This window comes from Nansenia antarctica (genome assembly GCF_963989245.1).
Source record: "Nansenia antarctica genome assembly, chromosome: 7".
Lineage (NCBI taxonomy): Eukaryota > Metazoa > Chordata > Actinopteri > Argentiniformes > Microstomatidae > Nansenia > Nansenia antarctica.
Window position 1 is genome coordinate 8138465 of NC_137677.1, and position 13332 is coordinate 8151796.

At 50.0% G+C, this 13332-nt stretch overlaps 1 protein-coding gene across 1 annotated transcript in view; it reads right to left on the reverse strand.

Moving 5' to 3' along the window:
- Positions 1 to 3907: 3907 nt before the first annotated feature.
- Positions 3908 to 13332, reverse strand: part of shdb (Src homology 2 domain containing transforming protein D, b) — a gene marked incomplete at its 5' end in the record, with an annotated part of 21234 nt that continues 11809 nt past the window's right edge. The window contains 5 exon segments of the mRNA XM_080535718.1: positions 3908 to 4428; positions 7812 to 7931; positions 9091 to 9259; positions 9655 to 9709; positions 9711 to 9739. Of these exon segments, the coding sequence (XP_080391844.1) occupies positions 4242 to 4428; positions 7812 to 7931; positions 9091 to 9259; positions 9655 to 9709; positions 9711 to 9739 (560 nt within the window). The 3' untranslated portion in view covers positions 3908 to 4241.

The window sequence follows — 13332 nt, forward strand, 5'->3', positions numbered from 1 at the left end:
GTGTGTGTGTGTGTGTGTGTGTGTGTGTGTGTGTGTGTGTGTGTGTGTGTGTGAAGACAAAGCCTCCATCTGGTCTCCTCCACAGTATGTCAGTGCCAGTGTGGAGCATTTGTGCCATTCCCAAGACCATGGCTTCCCTTTTATGTTCCACCCTCGGAGGCAGAAAGGTGCCAGAACACCGAGGGGGTTCCAGCCCAGAGTCGCAGACCTCCCTGGTGCTGTCCTGCTCTCCATCACAGATGACCTTCACCCTGAGGAGACAGACATTCTGTGTGATTGGTCCACCCCTCCAGCTCTACCTCCACCTCCACCTCCACCTCCACCTCCCCACTCCACCTCCACCTCCCTACTCCCCACTCCCCCCGGCTCCTCAATCCAATCCAGTACATGTAATTGCATCTGGAACAATAAGAGCTGGTCATCCAGGCAGGCTTTAGTGATAAGCTCCCCAGGATCAGTAGGTTTATCTGGGAGCAGCTGGGAGCAGGCGGGGGGGGGGGGGGTGGAGGTCAGAGGTTATTCCACAGCATATGACTGGAGGACTGGGGGCGTTGTTGTAACCAATACCCCACATTCCCACCAGGCCTCACTCCACACACACACACACACACACACACACACACACACACACACACACACACACACACACACACACACACACACACACACACCACCTGGAAATGTCTTGCACTGCTGCATACTGAAACGTGACACATAGTATTAGTCCATGCCACGGCCATTCCGAAAAATAAGCAACACATAAGCAACTTTGATATGAAATCCACAAAATCTTCCTCCTCTCCTTTTTTCCATCTCAAATTATGAAATTATTATCATGGAAGTTGAACACTTTCCTTCTATTGCACATGGCAGGCAGGATGTGTGAAGTGATTTAAAGCACTTTGAGCTGCAACATTTGCAGGAAAAGTGCTATACAAATAAAAGTTATTATTATTATTATTATTATTATCTATGCTAATCCTTTACACCACCCATGTTCTGCCTACCCCCTCCACCACCTACAGTCCAACCACTCCACCCTCCTTCCCCCTCCTCCCAGCTCCACCACCCTCCTCCCCCCTCCCCCCTCCACCACCTACAGTCCAACCACTCCACCCTCCTTCCCCCTCCCCCCTCCACCACCCTGCACCCTCCCCTCCCCCCTCCACCACCCTGCACCCTCCCCTCCCCCTCCAGCTGCCACCTCTGTGACCCATCTCTGATTGCAGCCTCTAGGTCCTGATGGCACGCACGCACACACACCAGACAACCAACACCCCCCCACCCCCCCAGCCCGACCCCATCCCCAGACTCTGAGCACAACTGCAGGGATTAGTCTGTCTGGGGGCTGAGAGAGGGGGGAGTCCCTGGATTGACATGTGTGTCCTGTACTTGTGGCAGGGTGTGTGTGTGTGTGTGTGCACAGCTGGGTATGTCACTGGGTGATCTATACATGCAAGCCTCAAGCTTTGTGTGTGGTGGTGGTGGTGGTGGTGGTGGCACCTATGTCAAGCTTATTGTTACATTTTAGGCATTTAGCAAACACCTTTATCCAGAGCGACTTACAACAAGTACATGTTGTCTAAGTAAGTGAATCAATCATCTTTCCATCAGTTATCGCAAGAAAAGTAATAACTCCTCGGACCAGGGGCCTTTGGCAATCATAATGCTAGAAGAAGGATTTTGTGTGTGTGTGTGTCGTGTGTGCGTGTCGCTTGAATGTGAAATGATTCTGGCTCCACAGTGATCACAGGTGTCTGTTCCTTGTCTGATAGATCACCAGCTGCTGCCACATAATCATCCACCCACACCACAAGCTTCATATTCCACACATTTCCATAAGACAGCTGGATATGCAGATACAGTATAATGTTTGTGCAAATGCTCATATACATGCCCCCACCTGCTCACATAAAACCATATTCAAACAAAGCTTCATAAAAAAAAAAAAACTAATCTTACTGGTTTGTCGCAGTAATAATTTGTGCATGACATTGTTTTTCTACACGGTTTTTATTAGCACTTTCCGTCCCCAGGGAGTCCTGTGTTTGAACACAGGCACACAGGCACACAGGCACACAATATCCTCCTTTCTCTCTTCCTCACATGTACACACACCTCTCTCTCTCGCTCTCTCTCTCTCTCTCACAAACACTCTCCCTCCCTTTCTATCCCTTCCATTCTCTCTGTCTCTCTCACTGTCTGTGTGTCTCTTTGCTCGCTCTCTCAAACACACACACACACACACACACACACACACACACATACGGTACTCTCTCTCTCCCTCCCTCACACTCAGACTACCGTGGAGTGATCTTGCCCGTCTCTGCCTCCGTCACACTGGTAATCAGCCGCTCGCTATTTCATTTGGCCCGGTAATGAAAGCAATCCCACTGCCATTCACTCCAGCACACCCTCAATAATGAGGCCTGCCCTTCCTCACCCCCACTCCTCCTCCCCCTGTCTCACCCGCTCCCTCCTTCCCACCCCCCCCCCCCCCCCCCCTGCTGCCTAATGGACGTAGGAGAGCCTGCGTGTGTGCTGGAGGAGAAGGAAGGAGGCTCATGGCCACAGTCAGGCTTTTATACTCCTTTGATGTCTCTGTTCCACTCGGGGAGGCTGGCAAATTGCTGTTGAGTGGGTATTTAAGGTAGAAACAGTATGCATATCGGCTGGGCTCCAATTTCGAAAACCGTGGGTGTTTGCGTTTGTGTGTGTGTGTGTGTGTGTGCTAGTGTGTGTTCGTCTGAAAGAATATCAGTAAGACGAGAGACCCACACAGAGGCGTGTGCCCAGAGGAAAAGAGTGAAGGTGAATGAGTATCACATCAAATAGCAGCCATGACACGATTCCTGACACCCATGACACAGAGTCCTGACACACACAAACACAGACACACTCACACAGACACACACACACACAGACGCACTCCCAGACAGACACACACACACACACACACAGACACAGACGCACTCCCAGACAGACAGACACACGCGCACACACACACACACACACACACACTATTCTTTAGAAACAGTTTATTCGTTATTATTAACGCTTTAACACAGCAATGAGAAAAGAAATCTGGTCATCTTCATAATTATATAATCAGAGACAACAACAACAATAATACTGATCATGACCAACCCAGGCCATAAGAATGATGATCAATAACCATCACCACCACCCCCGTCCTTTATCATGGTGGTGTATTTATGTAGGAGACTATTCGTGTGAGCAATAGGACCACACCACACCTTTGGGGGGCGTCTCTCCGTTGAAATGGTGCTGTTCATCTAGAGATCACTGCAGCCAGGCAGTGACAGTGTCCAGACACGTGGACCGTAGCACACAAACACCAGGCGAGGTCAACAGTAGTACAATCAGACAAACAGCTCTGCTGCTACAACAGCCGTACGCGACAGGACGTGACGGGATACAACGTAACATGACGTGCGCTCGCTGACTAACCAGCTAATCAACATGAAAGCAGTGTGACAACAGTTTACCAAGAGTCAAATTCTAATGGCACAGAGTTATAAAGACATCCCGTGATATGTGTGTGTGTGTGTGTGTGTGTGTATATATATGTGTGTGTGGTGTGTGTGTGTGTGTGTGAGTGTATGCGTGTGTGTGTGTGTAAAAAAAAAAAAGATCGAAGTTTCCCTTGAGTCTTTCTACCCCCCCTGATCTACGAGTCAATTGGGCCGGTTTCCATAGACCAGGCGTAAGTCTAATCCTAGACTAAAAAAGCATCTTCAAATGGAGATGTTATACATTGAAAGTGTGATTTCACCCAGGCCTACAGGCTCAAGCCCTTGTCTGTGAAACCGGCCCTATAAGTACGCCGAGCCGTGCATCTGGACCTCTGTGAGAAGCTCGTTCTGCTGTCCAGTCGGTCGTCCAGACAACAGTCGTCCAGACAACAGTCCTCGGGTCCCGAGAGAAGAAGGTGCCGACAGGTACAGTCCAGGTATTGCATTTCACGGGAATCTACTGCATTCCTCAGACCGGAGGGAGTTGGCACCAGCGATATGGGAGGGGGCTTGTGGGTGGGGATGCTGCTGGCAATACCATTGGCTGCCCGAAATCATCGAATCAGAGAGCTCCGACGGTGCGTTGGGTTTAAATCCCTTCAACATTCAAGTCAATCAAAAAAAGTCAGTGTCCAATCAGAATGTCCCCCCCCCCCCCCTAGGATCCAGGACTCCTCCAGAGGAGCTAAAGCAGCCAGGAACCAATCAGAGCGTCTGCACCAGCACGGGGAAGAGCAGGGAGAGGTGCTCGGCGCCTCGGATCGGTAGTTTGTGAGTGGTGTAGAAGTGGATGACCTCGGGGATGGTGTCGAAGGGCGGGCTGTTCTGACCCAGGACGTACTTCCCGTCCTTACACTGGCTGAACTTCATGTGCATGAAGCCTTGGCAGCTCCTGTAGAAGAGAGAGAGGGAAGGAGGGAGAGAGAGAGAGAAGAGAGAGAGGGAAGGAGGGAGAGAGAGAGAAGAGAGAGGGAAGGAGGGAGAGAGGGAAAGAGGAAGAGAGAGAGAGAGAGAAGAGAGAGGGAAGGAGGGACAGAGAGAGAAGAAAGAGAAGAGAGAGGGAAGGAGGAAGAGAGAGAGAGCGAGAAGAGAGAGGGGGGGTAGTGAGAGAGAGAGCAAGAGAGGGGGGCGGTAGTGAGAGAGAGACAGAGAGCGAAGAGGAAGAAGTAGAGTGAAGTAGAGTGAGAAAGCGAGAGAGGGAGGGGTAGTGAGAGAGAGAGGGAGAGTGAGAGGGGGGCGGTAGTGAGAGAGAGTGAGAGCGAGAGGGGGGGGTAGAGTGAGAGAGAGTGAGAGCGAGAGGAAGGGGTAGAGTGAGAGAGAGAGAGAGAAAGAGAGGGGGGGGGAAGAGTCAGTCATGCAACACATCATAGCACATAATGACACAGTGAGGATGACAAGGCTGAACAATAGCCTACTTATTTCTGCCTTTTTATGGGATGTTTCTTCTTCCCAACAGTTAAAGACTCATCACCATTGGCGACGCGAGAGGAGGGGGGGGAGGCGGGGGCAGAAAAGACATAAATGAGTGATGTAATGGCACGCAAGTGGGACAAGACAAAGACAATGATTACACAGAAGGATGAGAGGGAAAGGGAGAGGGAGAGAGGGAGGGAGAGAGGGAGGGAGAGACGGAGGGAGAGAGGGAGGGAGAGAGGGAGGGAGGGAGAGCAGCTAGACGGCTAGCCGTGGCACTGTTGGCAGAGCGAGCGCTTACACCTCCCCTTTAAGACAGAGCCACCCCTCATGATATATGTCTAATTATAGAAGCAGAGGGAAAGACACAGGCTCTAATTGGTGGGCTACCTAGTCATTATTACAGTAAATAACATTTGGGCGAAGAGTAGTGAAAGGCCCCCTCAAACACAATGACCGCAAACACAAAGCAGGAAACAAAAGACCCAGCCGGCTTCATTACGTCGCAGCTGTACAACTCTGATGTCTTAACTCTGACGTATAACTCTCGTGTGTTTTGGAACACGTTCATAATCTATTCTCTGATCTAGACTCTATTATTGTGCTTTTGGATCTTGGCTGCAATGCCAATGTGGAGCAACCTAAAGCCAAATAATCTTCCTCTTGTGTACTTGGGTACATTGGGGTGTAATAAAAGCAAAATCTGATTCGAATTCTGATCAGATCACAAACTAAGAGAGAGTACACTATATATTTTCTTCAAACCACAGGTCCTTGATAAGACTATTTCAAAAGGTCTCGCTGATGATACATTCAGGATGGGTACATTGGGATGTAATAAAAGCAAAATCTGATTCTAATTCTGATCAGATCATAAACTAACGAGTACGCTATATATTTTCTTCAAACCACAGGTCCTTGATAAGACTATTTCAAAAGGTCTCGCTGATACATTCAGGATGGGTACATTGGGATGTAATAAAAGCAAAATCTGATTCGAATTCTGATCAGATCATAAACTAAGAGTACACTATATTACACTATATTTTCTTCAAACCACAGGTCCTTGATAAGACTATTTCAAAAGGTCTCGCTCTCTGTTACATTCAGGATGCCTGCGTGCGTCTCATACATATTCAAGGCGGTCGGACGCTGGGCTGTCTCTTTCAGAGCCGCCTCGTTCTCTCCGCTGGCTCTCTGCTGTCACTTTGATTCCATCTCTCCATTCAACAACCTGCTGGCGTATCTCCCTCGCAGCCATTCACCGCCACCACGCCTCTTTGTAAAGATCAAGCCGCTGCTCCTCCCAGGCCTCTCTGGCCCTCCTATTGTGCGACAAGGGCCACAGACTGTGGCTTTGTCGCTGGAGCAGATCCGGTGTATGCTGAGAGAGAGACTGTGCGTGTAGGTGTGGTGTGTGTGTGTGTGTGTGTGTGTGTGTGTGTGAGAGAGAGAGAGAGAGAGAGAAAGAGAGACTGCGTGTGTATGTGTGCGTGTGTGTAAGAGAGAGAGAGAGAGAGAAAGACAGAGAGAGAGAGAGTAAGAGAGACTGCGTGTGTATGTGTGCGTGTGTGTAAGAGAGAGAGAGAGAAAGAGAGAGAAAGAGAGACCGTGTGTATGTGTGCGTGTGTGTGTGTAAGAGAGAGAGAGAGAGAGAGAGAGAGAGAGAGAGAGAGAGAGAGAGAGAGAGAGAGAGAGAGAGAGAGAGAGAGACACTGCGTGTGTATGTGTGTGTGTAAGAGAGAGAGAGAGAGAGAGAGAGAGAGAGAGAGAGAGAAAGAGAGAGAGAGACTGTGTGTGTATGTGTGCGTGTGTGTAAGAGAGAGAGAGAGAGAGAGAGAGAGAGAGAGAGAGAGAGAGAGAGAGAGAGACTGCGTGTGTATGTGTGCATGTGTGTAAGAGAGAGAGAGAGAGAGAGAGAGAGAGAGAGAGAGAGAGAGAGAGAGAGAAAGAGAGAGAGAGAGAGAGAGAGAGAGACTGTGCGTGTAGCTGTGGTGTGTGTGTGCGTGCATGCCTGTGTGTGTGTGTGTGTGCGTGCGTGCCTGTGTGTGTGCCCCACAGAAGGTGATTCATATTCATTAGTGATTGGAGAGAGGCTCGTGTGTGTGCTGGAGTGTGTGCTGGAGTGTGCTCCACCTGCTTGATTGCCACTCAGAGGGTGCATAGGGGCTGGGGAGAGCGTGCGGTGGTGGTAATGGTGGGTGGGGGTGGGGGGTGGGTGGGGTTATGGATCAAGATAGTAATTAGAGGGAAGAGATTTTGACCAGATAAGCAGTATTAGGTGGCGTGAAGGGGGTGCTGAGAGAAAAATCACTGTGCCAATGATCTTCAGCGGAGGGAAGGGGGGGGGGGGCGGGGGGGGGGGGGAGAGGGGGGAGAAAAGGAGGAGGGTAAGAGAGACAGATGGAGGCCTGGAATGAGATACGAGATAGACCAGTAGCAGAGGAGACTTCAAACACACTCCTGCACACACGTCTGCCTCACAAACAGGCACACACACACCAACATGCACACAGCCGAAACACAAAAGTGCATTCAATCAAGCCATGAAGTGGTTGAGCCCAGAATGATTTAAAGGGTGTTTCACCATCTGACCCCTGTCTAGTTGGATGTAAGTACATCACTTCTGCAGCGACTGGAGACAGCAGTATGTGTGTGTGTGTGTGTGTGTGTGTGTGTGGTGATGCAGAGCTCCTACCATAGTGACTGGGATTAGTGTGTGTGTGTGTGTGTGTGTGTGTGTGTGTGTGTGTGTGTGTGTGTGTGTGTGTGGTCCTACCGCAGGGACCGGGAGTAATGTGTGTCTGTGTCTCTCTGTGTGTGTGTGTGTGTGTGTATGTGTGTGTGTGTGTGTGCTCCTACCGTAGGGACAGGGAGTAGTCACAGCGGGTGGTCTGGCTGTTCCTCACCAGGTAGCTGCACTCCTTACACAAGGTGAGCAGAGACTCCGCCTCCGAGCGGGACAGCGCCCCGTGGTACCACCTGACACACCGCACAGGGAGATCAATTCAAATCAGATCAAACTTTATCAAAAGTACGCTTTTTACCATGGCAACACACTTTACAGTGAAAACACGTAGCACTGTAGTTCCCATTATTTCAGATTATTATATCGATTCCTATATTGTGTATTGTATTTTGTCTGCCATAGTTTTTTTTATTACCTGTGTATGGATGTTATTGAGCGGAATTGTCCCCCCGGTTTTTCACGTGTGCTGAAGCAATTTCCTAACAATCTCTGAAACTTGGTATTTCTTTTCAAATCTAATGTACAGCGATCTGTTGGGAGACTCAGTGAGACATGTACAGGAATCTCATTCCCTATGTAAACAGACATCATATCCCTCCATCTCCTCTCTGCTGACGGGGCCGATGTCTGTCTCACAGGGGTGAGGACCGCACGCTCTCCCCTGACAACCCTTAAGAGACCATCAGGGAGTAATGAACCAGAATAATGAACCACCACTCAGTGTGTGTGTGTGTGCTCAGTTCTGGTCCACAGCGCTGTATACATGCATATGATTAGGATTAGGAGACAGACCTTCATTCACTGTACACAGACGCAGAGACCTTATCTGAATGATGTTTAAATTATGAAAAAAACGTGGATGTGTGTTTTCGTGTTCTTGACTAGCTTTGAGTTCGATAACAATCACCTGTCATTGACCGAATCATAGTCATAAACATATCACGGTCGGGGGTTGACATCTTGAGGTATTCATAATGTGCAGCCGCTACCTGTGATAAGCTACTCATACAAGGTGCAGAGGGTTTTGGAACCTGGTCAAAAATGAATGGATGAACAGGGAAAAAGTGAGTTTATTAATTTTCAGAGAAAAGGGAGAATCTCTCGTTTATCTATTTATTTCTATTCTTGTCACTTTTATTTTCTTACTATTCTCCTGTTGTTGTATTTTTTAGGCTGTATGTAAAGCACTTTGAATTGCCCCTGTTGTATGAAATGTGCTATACAAATAAACTTGCCGTGCCGTGCTTTGCCTTGGATGGCAATACACTGCATGTTGAAGACCATAACTACTTAAGTAAGTAAGTAAGTAAGTAAAGCTTTATTTATATAGCGCCTTTCGTACTTAACACAGCGGAAAAGGGCCAAACGTCAGAGAAGAGAGTATCTACGTACACCTGTCTCTCCAGGGGCAGGGTGGGGTCCACCCTCTCCCCCAGCATGCTGTGGGCGTCCGAGGGCATGCGGAACTTCAAGCCCCCGCCGGCCAGAGGGCTGGACCGGGGCGGACGCAGCCGCTCGGTCGGAGACGAGGACCGGTCCCACTCGGCGCCGTCGAACTGGACTGTACACACAGAGAGAGGGAGAGAGGAAGTGAGTCATATAGCCGTCGCGTGTCATCAAAAGGGGACGACGCAAGCCAGGGCCTGCAACACAAACATAAACAGAGGAGACATTCATTTGGTACTAGCGGGTTAGCGGGTTAGCGGGTTAGCCATGCTATAGATAGAGGTCACATGTCAGGCTGGTGGCGAGGGCGGGGGGGGTGGCGAGGTGGGGGGGGGGGGGTGGGGGTGGCAGCAGCATGCAGCAGCAGCAGCAGCATCCGGTAGCTAGGGGGGGGGGGGGTGGTCTCCAGGGCTGATATGCAGGGTGACCTAATACAGGAAGACACCAGCGAGAGAGGGGGGGGGTGCAGAGGCACAGGGCGCTCAGGGTGAGGTCAGGGTGAGAGGTCACCTTGCTCTGTCAGCGGGGGGGGGGGCTCCTCCTCCAGCTGCCCCACGGGGGGGGGGCCAGGGCAGCTCAGCCAACTCTTTCATTTCTACGGGGAGGGGGGGGGGGGCGGAGATGAGAGCACAGTGGAAAAGAGAGAGAGATAGAGAAAGAACGTGGGTGTTGTTAACACGATGAAAAGGAAAGAGAAGAAATGTGAATGCGTTAAAGTGTTAAAAGTGTAGCGAAAGCGATCCGTGAACAAGGCCGACAGAGTGAGAGCTTCGACGTGAAGGTTTGTGTGGGGGCGAGTGAGATTATCTGACAGGGAAAACGAGCGAAGAAGAGTTGGAAGTGAAACAGAAACGAAGTGAGAAGAGCGGAGGGGTGGAGGGGAGGAGAAGCTGGGAGTTTTGAGCCCCTGGGCGATGAGGTGGTGGTGTGTGTCCCGGGCTAGGAGGTAGCGCTCCGCACGGGACAGGCCCAGACAGAGGAGGAGAGGGTGCACCGTGAGGCAAGCAGCCGACTAAAATAGCTGGTTACCGTAGAGACCGTGGCAGGCAACCACGCAACACACATTACTGCAGCCTCAATGGCGGAACAGGCACGCACACACACACACATACACACACACAGACACAGACACAGACACAGACACAGACACAGACACAGACACACACAAACACACAGACACACGCACAAAAACACACACCTAGCCACACAGCAAGACGCACACACGATCCATCAAGCTCGAAACACCACACACACGCAGACACATTCACATGCGCAACAGGGGGAGGCTGGTGGTGGAATTGGAAATCATAATCTTGACTTATTGTAATGGAACGGAATGAGAAATGGTATCAAAGATGTGTGTGACACCATTCCTCATTCCTCATTCCTCATTCCAGGCATAACAATGAACAATTTCGACCTCCAGCAGCCTCCCCTGACACACACATACACGCACACACACACACACACACACACACACACACACACACACACACACACTGCTACACACTCACAATCTGCAAACACGCACACACACACACACACACACACCGCACCCCCGCACACATCACAGACAGAGTGAAACAGGATTACAAAACAAATAATAGGAAGGGGGGGCGTTGACATCTTAATGAGCTGACAGATCCTGAGACCCCCCAGATCTACGACATCAAAGGGCAGCTGAACGGGGGCATTTGGAGAGAGAGAGAGGGAGAGAGAGAGAGAGAGAGGGACCCCGGCTGTACCTACATCCCTCCCTCTGCCGTCCCTGGTTAATTATTGAACAGGCAGACACACTCCGCCACTTTCTTTCTGCTCTCTGTGAATTATTGATGCGTGGCGCGGCACAATGGCCCCATCTGGAGAGAGCCGGGCCCCGCAGAAGCCAAGATTAGAGTGTGACCCAGCCCTACCCTGATCCCCTGATCCCCCCCATACACCCCCCCACCCCCCAACCTCCCCAACGACCACAGCCATACTTCCATTCCCTTCCCTTCCCCTCCTTTCCTCTGCGTTCCACCACACTCAAGAGGACAGGACCGTGGGGGGAGAGCGAGAGAGAGAGAGAGAGAGAGAGAGAGAGAGAGAGAGAGAGAGAGAGAGAGAGAGAGAGAGCGAGAGAGAGAGTCTGGTGTCGAGAAGAAGCAGACAGTAGCCTAGAAAAAGTCACGGAAAGCGAGGGATGGGGGGGTAGTGCAGAATGAAAAAGGAGGGAAGGAGGGGAGGAATGAAGATTGCGCAGCTGTCAGTGTCGGAGATTGTACAGTGCGTGTCGGCACGCCTCGGTAAATGGGAACATTCCGACGGAATTCCTTCCCCTGTTTGGGCGAGTGTGTTCAGTCGGTGTGAATTCCAGACAGTATGCACGACCAAGGACACCAACGGGTACTTAACCCAGCTGCTCTTTAGCTGTGTGTGTGTGTGCGTGTGTGTGTGTGGTGTGCTGTGTTTGTGTGTGTGTGTTTGTGTGTGGGTGGTGTGCTGAGTTTGTGTGTGTGTGTGTATGTGTGTGTATGTGTGTGTGTGTATGTGTGTGTGTGTGTGTGTGTGTGTGTGTGTGTGGTGTGCTGTGTTTGTGTGAGTGTGGTGTGGTGTGTGTGTGTGTGTGTGTCTAACTGTTCATATTTCATGCTTCCACAGTTGCTGCTATTTGTAGCCCAGTGTAGCTCAGTGTGCATCATGCATGTCTGAGTCTGTGTCTCCTCCTCGGCGCTCCAAAGTGACCTGGTTCTATAGGCGCTGGGCGTGGAACCCTAACCCTGGACGACCCCTCTGTACCCCCCCATGACATCACCTTTACCTCCTCCTACGGATGTCAGCACCGCTCAGGGTGACAAAGGGCAGGACGTGACCCCTCCGCTGGCCCTCTCTGACCCCCCCACTGGTGCCCCCGACATCAAGATGGCCTGACACCACCCCCCCCCCCCCCCCACCTCCTACACACACACATGCACGTGCGCACACACACACACACACACACACAACTGTCACTCAAACATAGTGGAAACATCTGGTCTCCATTGAGACATAATGGGCACCTGTGGCAAAATCACTGAGGCAGGAGATTAATATTTACTGAAAGATTAACTCTGAAATCTGAGACATATATAGACCAGTATATATATATATAAATCTGAAACATATAGACCAGTATATATATATAAATCTGAGACATACAGACCAGTATTTATAAATCTGAGACATATAGACCAGTATTTATAAATCTGAGGCATATAGACCAGTATCTATAAATCTGAGACATATAGATCAGTATTTATAAAGAAAAAAGGTTCTGGGCAGCAATTCCAACATCTAACGGTCTGAAGGAGAAGACCCCATAACAGGAATGGAGTTCTAAGAACGATAAGACATTCAAGAATATAACTCACACTTAATTGTAAGGCTTTCGCTGGCACTAGAAAGCCTCTTTTCACAAAACGAAACCATCTGTGAAGTCAATGACGACAGGTGAAAGCAATCCACTCTAAATTAAGAGTTTCTGGCTAAATCCCAATTGCCACTCTTGTTGTTTTTGTTCCACGAACCAACAATTACCAGGGATTTGAGTCGGTTGAACAGTAGAACAGACATTTCAGAAACTCTCTTTTCACAAAATTTCTACAGCTGCTCTTTGGGACCCGAAATAGCGGCATCCCCCATAAATCCACCTATACATCTCCCGTTAAAAAGCAGGAGCGTTGAATACAGCCTGTAGCCTACATACCTCGTCCCTGAGCACATGTATGAGGACATCTGCTTCCCAACACACTCCTGGAAGCCCATGTCTCCCCCACCGCCCCCCCCCCGCGCGCACAAAGACCCACTGCTGGGCCCAGCTGCTCACCGTTAATGACACACAATTAACACCCAACGCCTGGCAGGAAAACACATGCATCCACACTCGTCACGCACCCGCACACGGATATTCACACAAGTCATACACTAGATGAATATGCCCTGGAATTGGTATGTAGGTGTTCATGGAGGACGACTGTAATAATCTGATACTTTTTTGAAGGTCATTTAGTGGTATAATAGTTTTTAATAGTAGTAATAGTTTTTCCAATTTTAAAAGGAATCAAATTCTCTTTCTCTGGCCATTTTCCCAGGATTCAATATTCCCATCATCGTGCTGCCTCACACACACCACCCTCACACACCTCCCTCTCTCCCCCCCTCCCTCTCTCC